We start from the raw sequence: 14627 nt of genomic DNA, 5'->3' as shown, positions 1-14627 counted from the left end.
AAACTAATAATGCTGACTCATTTGAAATTCCAACGACAGTATGGTGGAAGAAAAAGCAGGTGAAGTGTGCACTTTTAAAGGATATTGAATCATGTGAAACTAAGCCTCAATGGTTCCTGATATCAAGAAAGCAACAGGCACACTATTATGACTATTTTCGGCTGCTGCTGCAATTTCAACCTTACTTAGATACTGTATTTAGAGAGTCATTTACACTATCTCGGTGTGTCACTGGTATGTTTTTCAGTTGCTCCGGAAGTTACTGTATAACAGTGAGCATGCATTCCGCAGATATGCAGACCGTCATTAAACGTAACTTCCTGTTATGTAAAAACCAACGAATGTGTAAGAACTCCTGACCGTGACCGCTCGGGAAGCGCACACAGTACTTGGCTTCAAGCCAAATGGTTGCTATGAGGAAATAGGTTGCAATCAGAAACGTTTTTAGACAGACTACTGTGTGAGAAACTTTTTTGTATAAACCCTATCTAGATTGGATTGTTTTAGTCATTTGCTTTTACATTCGGGGATATTACACATCATATTGTGAAAGTAGATCATCCATTTACACAGTTATAACTCAAGTCAGTTATGGAACGGAAATTCTTTCAAAATTCCTACTGCAATGATGTAAGAGTCATGTATAGCACCTTATCTCCCAATAGAGACAAGAGCAGAATCTCAGTCACGTCTGAGTAATAAGGCTTCTGATGCTGGACATTTCACTTGACACCCTTTCACACACTACCCTCTCCATGGCCTCTCTTCTGTCTACCACGTTCATGATAGCGGTGAGAACACTCCTCCAGCCCTTCACAAGCTAAAAAGAGCTACGATAATCTGCACTGCTCTAAAGCCAGCAGAGACAAATATAAACAGTTTCCCTAGGACGCTTCAGGGCAGAAGTTGTCCTCGCTAGCATGGCACCTAGCAGATGTTCATACCCCTATGATGAACTGATACTCAGACAAGTTCAACTAGATTTGCTGTGTCAGGGTGGAGGTATTTCAAAGCCTACAGCTGCCTGAGATCTCAAAGAAATGTCTCCCAACCCAGGCTCCCACTTTTGCATAGTTATATTTAGATTATGATCGCCTAATTTTCCGATCCAACTAGAATTAGTTAGACCTGGAATTTCACAAATAGGCTAATGGTGTGTACAAAATGCCTCAGGTCTATCTTCAAACTATGAGATATGGTATTATAGATGTATATAACGTATAGACTACAAACTATTATTATTGTTATTGACATGCACATATTTAGTTGCTAAACATAAAAACAACCAGTAGAGGTCTATTATGACTCAAAATCTAAATCTTCTCCTCCACTCCCCATCCTGCAACGTAACCCGAACCGACTAGACATTTCAGCACCTCGGGTAGGACGGTAGACGCGCAACGCTGAGCTGGTCGCTGATTGCTCGAGCGCTCGGCGTTTGGCTTTACCATTGGCTATCATCCGGGGTTAATTTGAAGCAGTATGCGAATCGTCTGGATGTACAGATGGAGACTGGAGAGCGCCTAAGCCATTGTCAGTACAGCTGGACTGCAGAGGTGAAGTGGGCGTGCCACGCAGCATTCAGGATCCTCAACCTTCATTGGAATGGCAAAATAAATAATAACACAATTCTGTTCTTATGAAGTTAGTCCGTTTATTCATCAGCAACATTTAAGGTTTTTGACTGTTTCAACGCTTTCCAATGAATTGCACAAGGTAAGCTCACAGTGCGTCAAATGTGAAGCGCTTCGATGGAACTACTGTCATTGGATGGGGCATGAATTTTGAACTGCGCAATTAATAAAAACGAAAAGTTTCTTAAATATAATAGTTTTTCAATCCCAGGTGAGATTACATCTGTCGATGAAATATCATAAATTGAATCACTGACCAGTTTTCTTATGCCTGTGATACTTTTTTATTACATTTTCATTGACTGGCCAGTATTGTTGCATAGAGCTAGATAAAAGGTCACCTATTTATACTCAAGCCTACTGCCCCCATGATCTACATGAAAACGAATAACCTATAGTCTATGTGGCACAGCTATTATCGTGTGAGCAAGGACTTGAAAGTTGGATAGCTGTTTATCTTCTGGACTTTTGTAAGCTATTGCTGAATATTGTCTGGATAATAATTAGGCCTATTTGAACTGTAAAAGTATGCAATATAGCTCCCTACATACGATTATTATAGCCTGCTATAAACTATTTTGAGCATTATTATCAGTGTAGATTTTCAAACTGTTCCAGGAACAAATATATTGAATACTTTTACACATCTGTGTTGGATTAATTTTGATGACAGGTCTCTTTCAATTAATGAACTACATCAATCCCCCCAAAATAATGACAGCATTTCTGTATACAATATTACTACGGAAGTGTGGTTTGAGTATGCCTAAAATACTGTTACCTCTGACACAGCCTGTGTACAGACTTCTGACATGAGTTCTATTACTTTCTTTGACCACATCCTGTATGGGCTTGACTATGTTCAGTTTCAACTGAACATATAACAGTTTCACCTAGAACCCCGTTGTCCTCTTGGTGCGGTCTTCTTTTTCAACAGGGTCCTACACATGTTGGACACCAGGCCGATGCCAGGTCCTATCATGCCAGTAGATGTAGCCATGAGGATCTGCCTGGCAAGCTCTCCGCCCCTCCGCAGCTTCTTCAGCACGTACGAGGACTGCCGATCGCGAAACCTGGCCAACTGCTACAAACCACTGAGGCCGTGCATCAGCTCCAAGCAGGAGGCAGAGGCCTCCAGCCTGGGATGGAAGAGTCCCAAGGCCAGCGGGAAGAAGCGGGTGGTCTTTGCCGATTCAAAAGGCATGTCCCTAACGGCCATCCATGTCTTCAAGGAGTTTGAGGAGGACCCACTGTCTGACCTGCAATTTGACCTGTCTGACCTGGCCAATGCCACCACCGGCCTGAAGGTCTCCATAGAGAAAAGTTTCACTCTGGACTTCCCTCAGCCTGCTGCAGATTATCTTGACTTCAGGAACCGGCTTAAGAAGAACCAAGTGTGTCTGGAGAACTGCACGCTCCAGGAACGGTCACTCACTGGCACTGTGAAAGTGAGGAATGTAAGCTTTGAGAAACTGGTTTCCATACGGATAACGTTTGACTCATGGGAAACACACACGGACGTTGCATGTACGTACCTGAACAATGTGTACGGTTGTTTGGACACGGACACCTTCGCTTTCACCGTCGACCTGCCAAGTTCTGTGCCCTCGCAGGAGCGTGTAGAGTTCTGCATATGCTTCACTACCCAGGATCAGACGTACTGGGACAACAACGATGAGAAGAACTACAAGTTGCTCCACAACGACACAGACGCTGACCAGACCAGCAATCCCATCATCCAGACCACCGCACCAGTTGAGTTCAAGAGAGACGGCAAGACGCCGGAGATGGAGTTTGACCAGTTCGGGAGCCCGAGAACGTCCAGTGGATTCTTCCCTGAATGGCAGAGCCGGGGACGCATAGAGACCACGGCCCCATACTGGTGAAGCAACAACAGGGCCTTTATGAGAAATCCACAAGATGCTCTCATAACATCAACTCCATTTGAGCGATAGCAGAACATTTAACTGTGTGTTCATATGAGAGTGCCGGCTGACCCCCCCTCAACAATGAAGATATAACCACAATCTGAACCGTTAAGATGACTCGAGCATCAACAGTTGCGGTCATTGTGGGGCCCTAAGAATGGACATCTTTGTTTTTGTCACTGCAGTGGAAAGGTTCAGAATGTGCTGTCTCTTCATGTTTTGTGGGTATATGTGAAGAAACAGAAATCTATAAACAACCATTTGATCCTGTTGTTGTCATCCAGTTAACCCCCTAATCATTGTGTACCTGTACACAACATAAAGCATTGTGGTAATATGCCATCATAGCCACACAAATATTATGATTTAAATTGCCTAGAATTAATTGCAAAGGGCATTAAAGGCTCAGATATAATAGTGTACTCAATTTATGCAGTGAACTAAAGCATTTTATAGATTTGGAAATGTGTTAAATTATGATTTGTCGTAACATAGATGCCTTCCTCTGTGATGTTACTTTGATTGTCCGATAAGCAGTTTGTAATACAAGGGCGTTACTTCACCACCTGTATACACAGTGAGTAAAGCTGTTTTCAAAAACAGAAAGACCACTCCAAATTTGGGAGCCTGCACTTTAATTCATATTTTTAGCATTTAGGTTTAGCATTTTGTACATGGAGTGCTGTTTTGGTGAGTTTACAGTATATCAACATAATTAGCTTTACTTGCCCTATAATAGCTGAAACTATTCCTTGGTGTTAGATGTACGGCAAGCCACCAGAATATCAGTACAATGTAAGTAAGTCACGCGAATGTTGCCAGACATTGTTGCCAGAGCACACAACTTTGCACTGACCGGATTATGGTATGCCTTTAACATGTGAAAGAATAAGAAGTTGAAAGTGGAATCATTTGGTACAACATAAAGTACTTCATATTGAAGTTGTCTAAAATGCCATGGTACCATTTGATTGAAGACTTTCAGGTGAAAAAAATGAAAAGCAATACAGGTAAATATGCATGACGATACCCCAGCATATTATCAATTAGTTGTAGGCCTAAATGGAGCACCTCCCTTTTTTCACTTAGCATTTTTCCTACCTCCATGGTATTTGTGAAAATCCTTCACATGCAAACACATTCAATGTGCTCTTCCTAACCTGCTCTTCAAACTGTTTGCTGCTACTGTAAGAATGTGCTGTTCTATCTTCAATGTGTTTCGTGGACCCATGCTATGTGAATTGTCTCCTATGGGTAAAACAAGGGGGAAGAGAGTGAGGGCAGTGGGGATGTTATTTAAGGAATGTATGAGTAAGTAAGGGAAGTGCTTAAAAGGGAAATGAATGGAAAATAGGTCAGTGTTCGAGGGCTGTGCTTGGGACTGAGGCTTCAGTGTTTACCAGACATTGGTGAACACTGTTTGCTACTTTGTTTCTGAAATGGAAATACGGCCGAATGTAAAGGGCTATGACACAAGCCGCGGTGTCTAACCACCAGCATGGTTTTTTCTACTGCAAGCAAAGGTCTCTGTGTGTGAGAAATGGTTTACTGTTTTCTGTGTTCCTTTCAGAAATAAAGAAAAATCTAATGTTTAAAGGGTGAAAGACTCCTGACTTTTCAATCTGGATTTTATGTATGAGATGATTATGTTGTCTAAGCAGTATTATCCAGCTGGGATCACTGTATGTGCAAAATACCATTGTCTAAAGCTCAAGTACAACATTCTTGATGACATTTTGTGACTAAACAGGGTGCACAAATTATAAAAGTGGTGTGACTCTTATTACAAAAGTATATTTATACAGGGGTGACCCGTTCAAACAATCAAGCAATTGAGAGCAGACACAAACAGTCATCTGGTCATCTATGAACATTTGAACATCCTGGCCATGTTCTGTTATAATTTCCACCCGGCACATCCAGAACCAGGCCAACCCCTCACAGCCTGGTTCCACTCTAGGTTTCTTCCTAGGTTCTAGCCTTTCTAGGGAGTTTTTCCTAGCCACCGTGCTTCTACACCTTTATTGCTTGCTGTTTGGGGGTTTTAGGCTGGGTTTCTGTACAGCACTTTGTGGCATCAGCTGATGTAATAAGGCCTTTATAAATACATTTGATTGATTGATTGATTGATTGATTGATTGATAGTAGGTCAGGGTCTGGTCCATTGTTGGTCCATATGTTTCCAGTGTCGCATGTGACGCACGTCTCTCAGAAAGAGCAGAGAGCCTCACTTAAGAATGCTGAAGAGACAAATAGCCACACAGGCAATGTTAACAGACGGACGTAGAGCACTGGGCAGACAGAGAGCATGTCTCATTGGCCAAGATTGATGAGCTGCCAGATGTATGAGCATAGACCAGACAGGTCGCTGCTATTATTAGAGACAGAGAGCAGAGCAGACGATAACACAGACTGTGTGAGCATAACGATCGCTCTGCCTGCTTACCAGCACGTACAGCCATTTGCTGCAAAAGCTGTTTAGAAATGCAGTTTTCTTCAGGACCCGGAAGAACTTGGCATGTTTGACTTTGCATTCAATCAGAGTGTAGAAGAGAGAGAATGACACAGAGACGAAGGGAAAGAAAACTTCTCCCGGACAGGTCGAGTGGGGAGACGTCTGTGTTTACTGTTTGAACGTCAGAGTTGAATTGAGCGAGTCAGTGACTATCAGGTTTAGATTGGTTAAAGCAAGGAGATAGATCCGATTAAGTAACTAAGAAGCATCGTCTTGATAGCATTCAGTGGTCTGTACCCTAGCTGAGGCTTATCGCTTGTTTTTGGACTCATCTTGCTCTGCTTCTACTTGCCTGTCTGATACAGGGACAGATGGTCAGCGATTGAGCGTCAACGCACTCGTCCCATGCATGAATCGATCAGCACGTGAGCAGCTGAACCAATATCACAAACCGAATAATACTATTTTCAGCTAGTTCAAATAAATTGTATCAATAGAGTACAACAACATTGTTGGAATTGGCATAGCCTACCCTGCAAATAATGGGACCCTGAAATGATATAATCTCCTTGTTAATGACGCAGGACACTTCAATAATATCATTTGGATACATAGCATTTCACACATAAACTTACCAAGGCTATCACAAGTAAGATGGACGAAGCCAGGTTTTGTGATTACTCCGACATGATCCATCTCTAGGTAGTCCGTCAACTTTCTCACAACTTGCTTACAATAAAATCTACTATAAGTAGAAGTGGTGAAGATTTGCGGCCATCAAGCCATGTGTCCTTGTGCGTTGGTCAGGAGCTCACCACCTTTTCGAAGTCAAAAAGGTCAAGCACAGTACCTCGGGTAGGAACTCTGGGCGCTACTAACTGTCCAGTCACTCTACGACCTAGACATGTCATATTACTCACTCATTCACACCTGCCCTTTACACTGCCAATGCCTTACTCTAGCCAGCATCCCAAAAATGGATCCTTTGCTATTAACACCTTGTGAATGAGCCCAACGGCCTGCCTGATGTGTGTTTACTTTGGTTACTCATCAGATAGAGTTGAATGAGTAGTTAGGGAACATAATGTTTCCAAAGATGTTATGGGGTTATAATGACAAATACATTTTCATTCCATTAAAACTCCAAAGAATTCCAGACACATGTCCCTTAAAGCTGGATACAGTATATGGGGTTGTCAGTGGTTCACCAATGATAGAGAATCCACTACAGGTCAACTCAGTATTGACACGGTATCCGCTTGAACATTGAAGCCAAAGTAAAGATCAGTGTTTGTAATCAGGTTATTGGGAAACAGGATGTTTCATCATTGTTTACTGACAGAGTTGAGTTATTTTCATGTTGCTGGTCACAGTGAAAATTATGTTATTTTGGCAGGGACAATATAATGGCCTGTCTCAATTAATTGTTACAGAATCATCACATAAGACTGGATTCAGACTTGAAACATTGGTTTTGTCTTTCCATGTACTGTACACGGTTAAAAAATCCCGTTGTTTTTAAGGTAACAGTAATCCTAACATTAACCTTACAGTAATGTCCTGTTAAACCAAAGTTTCTTTGGTATTTACGGTAACATACTGTATTTTATTTGACAGTAACTTACAAGTAACCGGCTGCCAGTAAGTTACTGTAAAACAACAGGATTTTTTTTAACAGTGTATGTATGTCCTTAATCTTTGGACATGTTTTTTTTTTTTTAAATGGACAAACCAATGACTGGACTCAACTAACGTTAATGCATACTATTTCTGGTAGAGGTCAGAGAGGTCAAATGAAATAATCCATCTCTATGAACTTGAACTTCATCTCATGTCCATGGAACTATAGTGATTAGTCAAATGTCAATCTTGTGTAAACATATGATGTCTTTACAAGGGTAGGGTTCTCTGTTCTTTCACTTGGAAAGAAACATAAAACACTTGCCCTCTCCCATGCTCTCTCTCCTTAATATTTTGATTTACTTTGGAATTATTTCATGTTGTTTTGATACATGCTACTCTGATGTGAAAGCATTGTAGCTGTGATTTTCTAACGAGACATGGCATATTGGCAGGCAAAGACATTATTGAAATTACGCCCATTATTCATTCATTATCAACTTGTCTACTGCAGAACGTTTGTAGAGTTGACACGTGTCTCTTCATTTGATACAGAGTTCTGATTTACAAAAATAGGTTGAAAATACCTTGATGCGGTCATTTTGGTCTTTGGTTTGTTGGTCAATGCTAAACCCAGACAACATCCGACCCTGATGGACTACTCTTCTACCTAGAGAAACTAGGGACATGAGTGGCTTGTTTAGAAGTACATCTAAAGCTTGAATATACCTATAGGGCACAAAATAATGAGAGTGACTGACTGTTTTATATGTCAGACAGAATTCACTTGGGGAAACAACATCTAAAGAAGTCTTGCTAAACTCCAAGCAACCCCAAAATACCAGACACTACCCCATAGAGGCAAAACATGGCATCTATAGTGAATTCTAGTAACTCCTGATCAATCCTCAAGTGTGTGTGTGTGTGTGTGTGTGTGTGTGTGTGTGTGTGTGTGTGTGTGTGTGTGTGTGTGTGTGTGTGTGTGTGTGTGTGTGTGTGTGTGTGTGTGTGTGTGTGTGTGTGTGTGATTGTAATGTCTATTACTTAATGGACGAACTTTGTTACTAGTGGGTGACATTGGGCAGGTCAGTGGGCCCCAACATCTCCAAGGTGTCTCTGTTATGCACATCATCGGAAGAGGTGGAAACTGAATATGTAACACATTCTTTGTCCTAAAGTCACATGCTGTGACCAGATCATGTTAAAGTCCTCCTCTTATATGTTGTCCTGTCAAGCCCTCACATAGAATGTAATGACATCATAGGGGGCAAGAGCTGACATCACTAGTGACTCATAGAGCACAGCACACAAATAATGAACTTGCGCTTTTTTACCACACTTTCTTCCTAGTCTCCATTCCTTCCTTGCAAACTGACACTATTCTTGGCGCATGCCTCAGCTGCCTGGTATGGTGGCAGAATAATCAAAATGTCAACCTTCACTCACACTAGCCACGGTCCTGGACTGCAGAGTACGTGACTGCTCATAGTTGAACAGAGACACATTGTTATACAAAAGCAAAAGGGTGAAGATACACTTTACATGCAGAGTTGGATATTATTTGTTATTTGCTGAAGGTAGCCCGTTTCAACAATGAATGGGACTACAGTGCCGTCAAAGTATTCATACCCCTTGACTTTTTACACATTTTGTTGTGTTGCAGCCTGAATTTGAAATGGATTAAATGTAGATTTTTTTTTTGTCACTGGCTTACACACAATACCCCCATAATATCAAAGTAAAATTTTGTTTTGTTTTCTTGTTGGTACAAATGAATAAAAAATAAAAAAAAACTGAATGTCTTGAGTCAATAAGTATTCAACCCCTTTGCTATGGCAAGCCTAAATAAGTTCAGGAATAAAAATGTGCTTAACAAGCCACATAATAAGTTGCATGGACTCACTCTGTGGGCAATAATAGTGTTTAACATGATTTTTGAATGACTGCCTCATCTAATGTATGTACCCCACACATACAATTTTCTGTAAGGTCCCTTAGAAGAGCAGTGAATTTAAAACACAGATTCAAGCACAAAGACCAGGGAGGTTTTCCAATGCCTTGCAAAGAAGGGCACCTTTTGGTAGATGGGTAAATATACAAAAAGCAGACATTGAATATTCCTTTGAGCATGGTGAAGTTATTAATTACACTTTGATGGTGTATCAATACACCCAGTTACTACAAAGACACAGGCCTCTTTCCTAACTCAGTTACCGGAGAGGAAGGAAACCACTCAGGGATTTCACCATGAGGCCAGTGATGAAAAAACTATTACGGAGTGAAAGGAGAAAACTGTGGATGGATCAACAACATTGTAGTTACTCCACAATACTTACATAATTTACAGAGTGAAAAGAAGGACGCCTGTACAGATTACAAATATTCCAAAATATGAATCCTGTTTGCAACAAGTCCGAAAGTAATATTTAAAAAAATGTGGCAAAGCAATTACATTTTGTCCTGAATAGAGAGTGTTATGTTTGTGGCAAATCCAATGCAACACATTACTGAGTACCACTCTCCATATTTTCAAGCATAGTGGTGGCTGCATCATGTTATGGGTATGCTTGTAATCGTTAAGGACTAGGGAGTTTTTCAGGAAACAGCAAGGTGCTAAGCACTGCAAAATCCTAGAGGAAAATCTAGTTCAGTCTGCTTTTCACCAGACACTGGGAGATGAATTCACCTTTCAGCAGGACAATAACCTAATACACAAGGCCAAATCTACACTGGAGTTTATTACCGAGTAGACAGTGAACGTTCCTGAGAGGCCGAGTTACAGTTTTGACTTCAATCTGCTTGAAAATCTATGGCAAGGCCTGAAAATCAAATCAAATCAAATGTTCTTTGTCACATGCGCTGAATACAGTGAAATGCTTACAAGTACTTAACCAACAATGCAGTTTTAATAAAAAATAAGAGTTAAGAAAAATATTTACTAAGTAAACTAAAGTAAAAAATAAAAGAGCAACAGTAAAATAACAATAACAAGGCTATATACAGGGTGTGCCGGTACCGAGTCAATGTGCAGGGGTACAGGTTAGTTGAGGTAATTGAGTTAAATGGTTGTCTAGCAATGATTAAAAAACAATTTGACAGAGCTTGAACATTTTTGAAAATAATAATGGGCAAATGATGTGCAATCTAGGTGAGGCTCTTAGAGACTTACCCAGAAATGTAATGTAATCGCTGCCAAAAGGTGATTCTAACATGTATTGACTAGGGGGTTTGAGTACTTATCAAATCAAGAAATATTAGTTTAGGTTTCATTTTATTTTGTATCTTTTTTTTATTTGATAGATTATTGACAAAAAAAAAGAATTAAATCCATTTTAATCTTACTTTAAAACACAGCAAAATGTGGAAACAGTTAAGGGGTGTGAATAATTTCTGAAAGTACTGTATGTGGAAGTAGTTTAGTGCAATATAAAGGAGTTATATATGAGTACAAAAATGATAATAATAGTCATAATTTCCGGATCTTTCTTATATAGGATATAAGACAGACAGACACTTCAAAACAAACATATTTTTAATGTATTTTTTGACTATCTGTCCTTCCATGTATGGATCTGTTACTCAGTGCGTTTCTATTTGGTAATAGATGTAAAGCCAAATTCAATGTTTTATCAAATCATTTTTGTATATATTTTGTTGTGATAACAAAATAAGTCCTAAAATTCCAAATCAAATAGCTAAATGATCCTTGGTATGACTATTATAAAAACAATTCCATATGTTAGTTTAGTAGAACCTCCCGCCCACGCCCAATAGGCTGTCCTGCCCAATAGACCAGACAAATGAGATGAAAAGGAATGAGTGTCAAACTGCTTAGTCCACAGCGACTTCTGATATAATTCGTTCTCACAGTGAGCCTGAGGTGTCTACTGTACTGCACGTACCTGTTGCTTTCAGTTGGACATGACTGCACTTCCTCAAAGGCATGTCACATGTTCAATGAACAAGGAAATACTTAGAAAATAGAATTACGCCCGCATCTCAGGGCTGTTGTAGATGAGCACGGTAGGCATATGACTTCCCCAAAATAGCATTGTTGAGTAACACCTTGAGCTCTTCATCATACATTTTTTTTAAACACTCTTCTGTGGCTACGGCAATGCCCCATATCTTCCCTTTCACATGGACATTTTGTTGTTTGTGCCTTGGAACTGATGGACTGGCACAGGGATTAGTGTGTGCTGAATATCCCTTGGCTGTGACGTGCTTCAGAGAGCGTGTCTTTCGCTGCAAAATCCACATCAGAGCGGGCGGTGAGGACCGGCGGAGAGAGAGAAAGAACGGGGAACAGGGAAATTACATCGTCCAACAGGGACACCATTCTTCCCTCAATTTAAAGTGTGCTTATCACACTGACCATCGTTGTCTTGCCCAGGCACAGACTGGGAAACTCTAGGACCACGCGCAGGGGTTGTGATTTCTCATGACTGACCTGATGTGAACAGGGACAACTCGGAGCCGTCGTTACTACTAACTATAACTATGCTAAGTTATGAAAAGTGAAGTTTAGTAGCTAAGGCCCGGTCTTCTGAATTGTATCAATTTGACTGGATCATATTCTCCAAAATGTGAAAGGGTGTGAAAAACTCTAGTTTATGTAACTCTCTTTCCAATATCAGATTCACAGCCATGTCATTACATTGAAAATCACAAGGCTCCATCTGTCATAAACTTGGTTTAAATAAAGCCATCAGTCTTTATGTATATAGCAACATGTCACCCTAGACGAAAGCCTTCTATATTTCATTTCAGCCTGTGACATAGACCTACTGTATTTGCTCTGAATATTACTATAAACCTATAGCCTGTTCAAACAAAGATTGGATTCCTCAGCTGATCATCTACAAAATGAAACTAAGCTAACATATGTTAGCCTGTTTCCATGAAAATGCTGCTCATACCCTATTTATATTGGGATTATACAAAGCCTTAAGACCCTCAACAGCGTATAGTGGATTTGTCTTGTTTGATATACAGTACACTCTAATATGACCCGGTTCAAGAGGTCAAACTTTCATTGCAGAGGCGATCATAAGAGAGCTACAGTACTTCCATATTGATAAAAAGATATGTCTGAATAGCCTCTGGTCAGAGCCTTGAGCTTTGACATAGAGATGACAGGGTATCCTATCAAATAAGGGGAAATTGAAAACTTATTTTCAAAGACCTCACTTGTTTCGCCTCAGCGTAACGGCACGCTCCACTAAATTCTTTCCAAATCCTCCCAGGATTTTCCATTAATGAAAACACCAGGGCATAATAATCCCACCCCATCCCCCGTCCATCTATACCTCCATCCCGCCATCCTTAAATCTGGTTGACCAGGGGCTCAGCCACTATTGTTCACCAAATAACATTCTTCATCCTCTAAAATGCTTTCCTTTATACATTTATATATTTACCCTAAGGGATGGATGGTCAGTTTGAAAGCTACTGTAAGAGATGAAGATACCGTATTTTACAAGAATTGATCATCCAAATCTGTTGTATTCTTTGTTGTGTCTTTCCTGATCTTGAGCCGATGTGCGATGAGGGAAACTGTCCTTAGGGTCGTCCTGACCCTAGGTTACCTAAAGGCCAGTGAGGTAATATGTAGCCTTTTTTTCAATTAGAGTTGCTCACCTCCTTTGTCCTCTTTCTGCTCCTTTTGAAAAAGGTCAAAGTTAATCGAGGAGAGTCGGCGAGGAGAGTGAACGTGGATGGAAATGCACTTATTTGAAATGAGACGGTCGTTCTCCACTCACACATCATTAGGCATAGGACGTTTACAGGGGTGGATCCCAAAATAAATGTGTAAAGTGATCAAAACGAATTAAGTTAGTGGTGCAATATGTTTCATAGATAATAAGTAGCGTATTGTTTTTAAACGTGTGCGTTTTTTTCTCCTCTGCCAAAACAAAAGCTGACTCAAAAGGGGTGTGGCAGATTTTCTCTCTCTTCTGCGGTAGAATACATGAGTATCCTCAATGAAAGGTGGCTAATCGAGGAGGGAAGGACACTACCATTTGCCTACTAATGAATTGAGACACTCCGCGTCCACTCAACCACTTACCAGTTTTCTGGGGTCACGGAGAAGAGAGGAGGGAGGAGAGAGTATTTTGCCCAAACGAGAAAACCCCTGTGTCCTTGCCCAAGGTAGTAGGGGATTGGATAAAGCCGCCTGCCCTGGAACATTTTGAATCATGAGGGTAAAATCTCTCTCAGAAGAGTAGCATTGACACTTTAGAAGTTTAGATGGTGCTAGGCTGTTTATCTTTGATTGGGCATGATTCCAAACATGCAACTGTCACCCTGATCTGACGTCTGATTACAGACCAGAGAATGGAATGCATCATGCGGGAAGTACTGGTGTTATGTACCTTGTGTGGCATACAACATGTCATGATATCCTGGACTGTGTACTGAGTTTACCCAGTCACAGCTTATAGGTCAAACATGAAGACAAAGGGAGAGGGTGGGTCCCAACGGTCACCCTTATTTAAAGGGGCATTCCGGAGTTGAAACAATAACAAAGTGGCCACTATGTATTTTGGTAAAAAGCTGAGGGATGGGCCTGAAGAAATGTAACCACTTTTAAATTCATAGACATAGCTATTGATGCAAGGACTGACCATTCAAAATATCCAATTCATAGTTTGAAAGCATATTTTGAAGGTATACAGTGTTTGTTAAGCTGCAATTTACAATGTTAACAAACATTGGAGTTAAACAAGCTTATGTTTTGGGTTCTGATGGGGTACGACAGTTGAACTAAATCATGGGGCATTTCCAAGTTATATTCTTCAAGAATCAATGAGTACATTTCAATCATTTATAATGGATGTAGCAACTACGGATTGCCACTTTAAGAATGATTGCCTTTTTATTACATTTTATTGAGATATTGCTGGTTTCAAACAGTCCCCATTTGTTGAATAGATAGCAAACCAAAAGCCAAAGACAGCCTGTTAAATTTAGTGGCTTTCATTTATA

At 40.5% G+C, this 14627-nt stretch overlaps 1 protein-coding gene across 1 annotated transcript; it reads left to right on the top strand.

Moving 5' to 3' along the window:
* The first annotated feature begins 1321 nt into the window (after positions 1-1321).
* Positions 1322-5393, top strand: LOC110499001 (protein phosphatase 1 regulatory subunit 3C-B). The gene is made up of 2 exons (XM_021575782.2): positions 1322-1716; positions 2572-5393. The coding sequence occupies exons 1-2, from the start codon at positions 1703-1705 to the stop codon at positions 3518-3520; spliced, it is 963 nt and encodes a 320-aa protein (XP_021431457.2). The 5' UTR covers positions 1322-1702; the 3' UTR covers positions 3521-5393.
* The last annotated feature ends 9234 nt before the right edge of the window (positions 5394-14627 follow it).

This window comes from Oncorhynchus mykiss, chromosome 20, assembly GCF_013265735.2.
Source record: "Oncorhynchus mykiss isolate Arlee chromosome 20, USDA_OmykA_1.1, whole genome shotgun sequence".
NCBI lineage: Eukaryota > Metazoa > Chordata > Actinopteri > Salmoniformes > Salmonidae > Oncorhynchus > Oncorhynchus mykiss.
The sequence above is the reverse complement of the archived record's forward strand: the minus strand, read 5'-3'. Positions and strand labels throughout refer to the sequence as shown.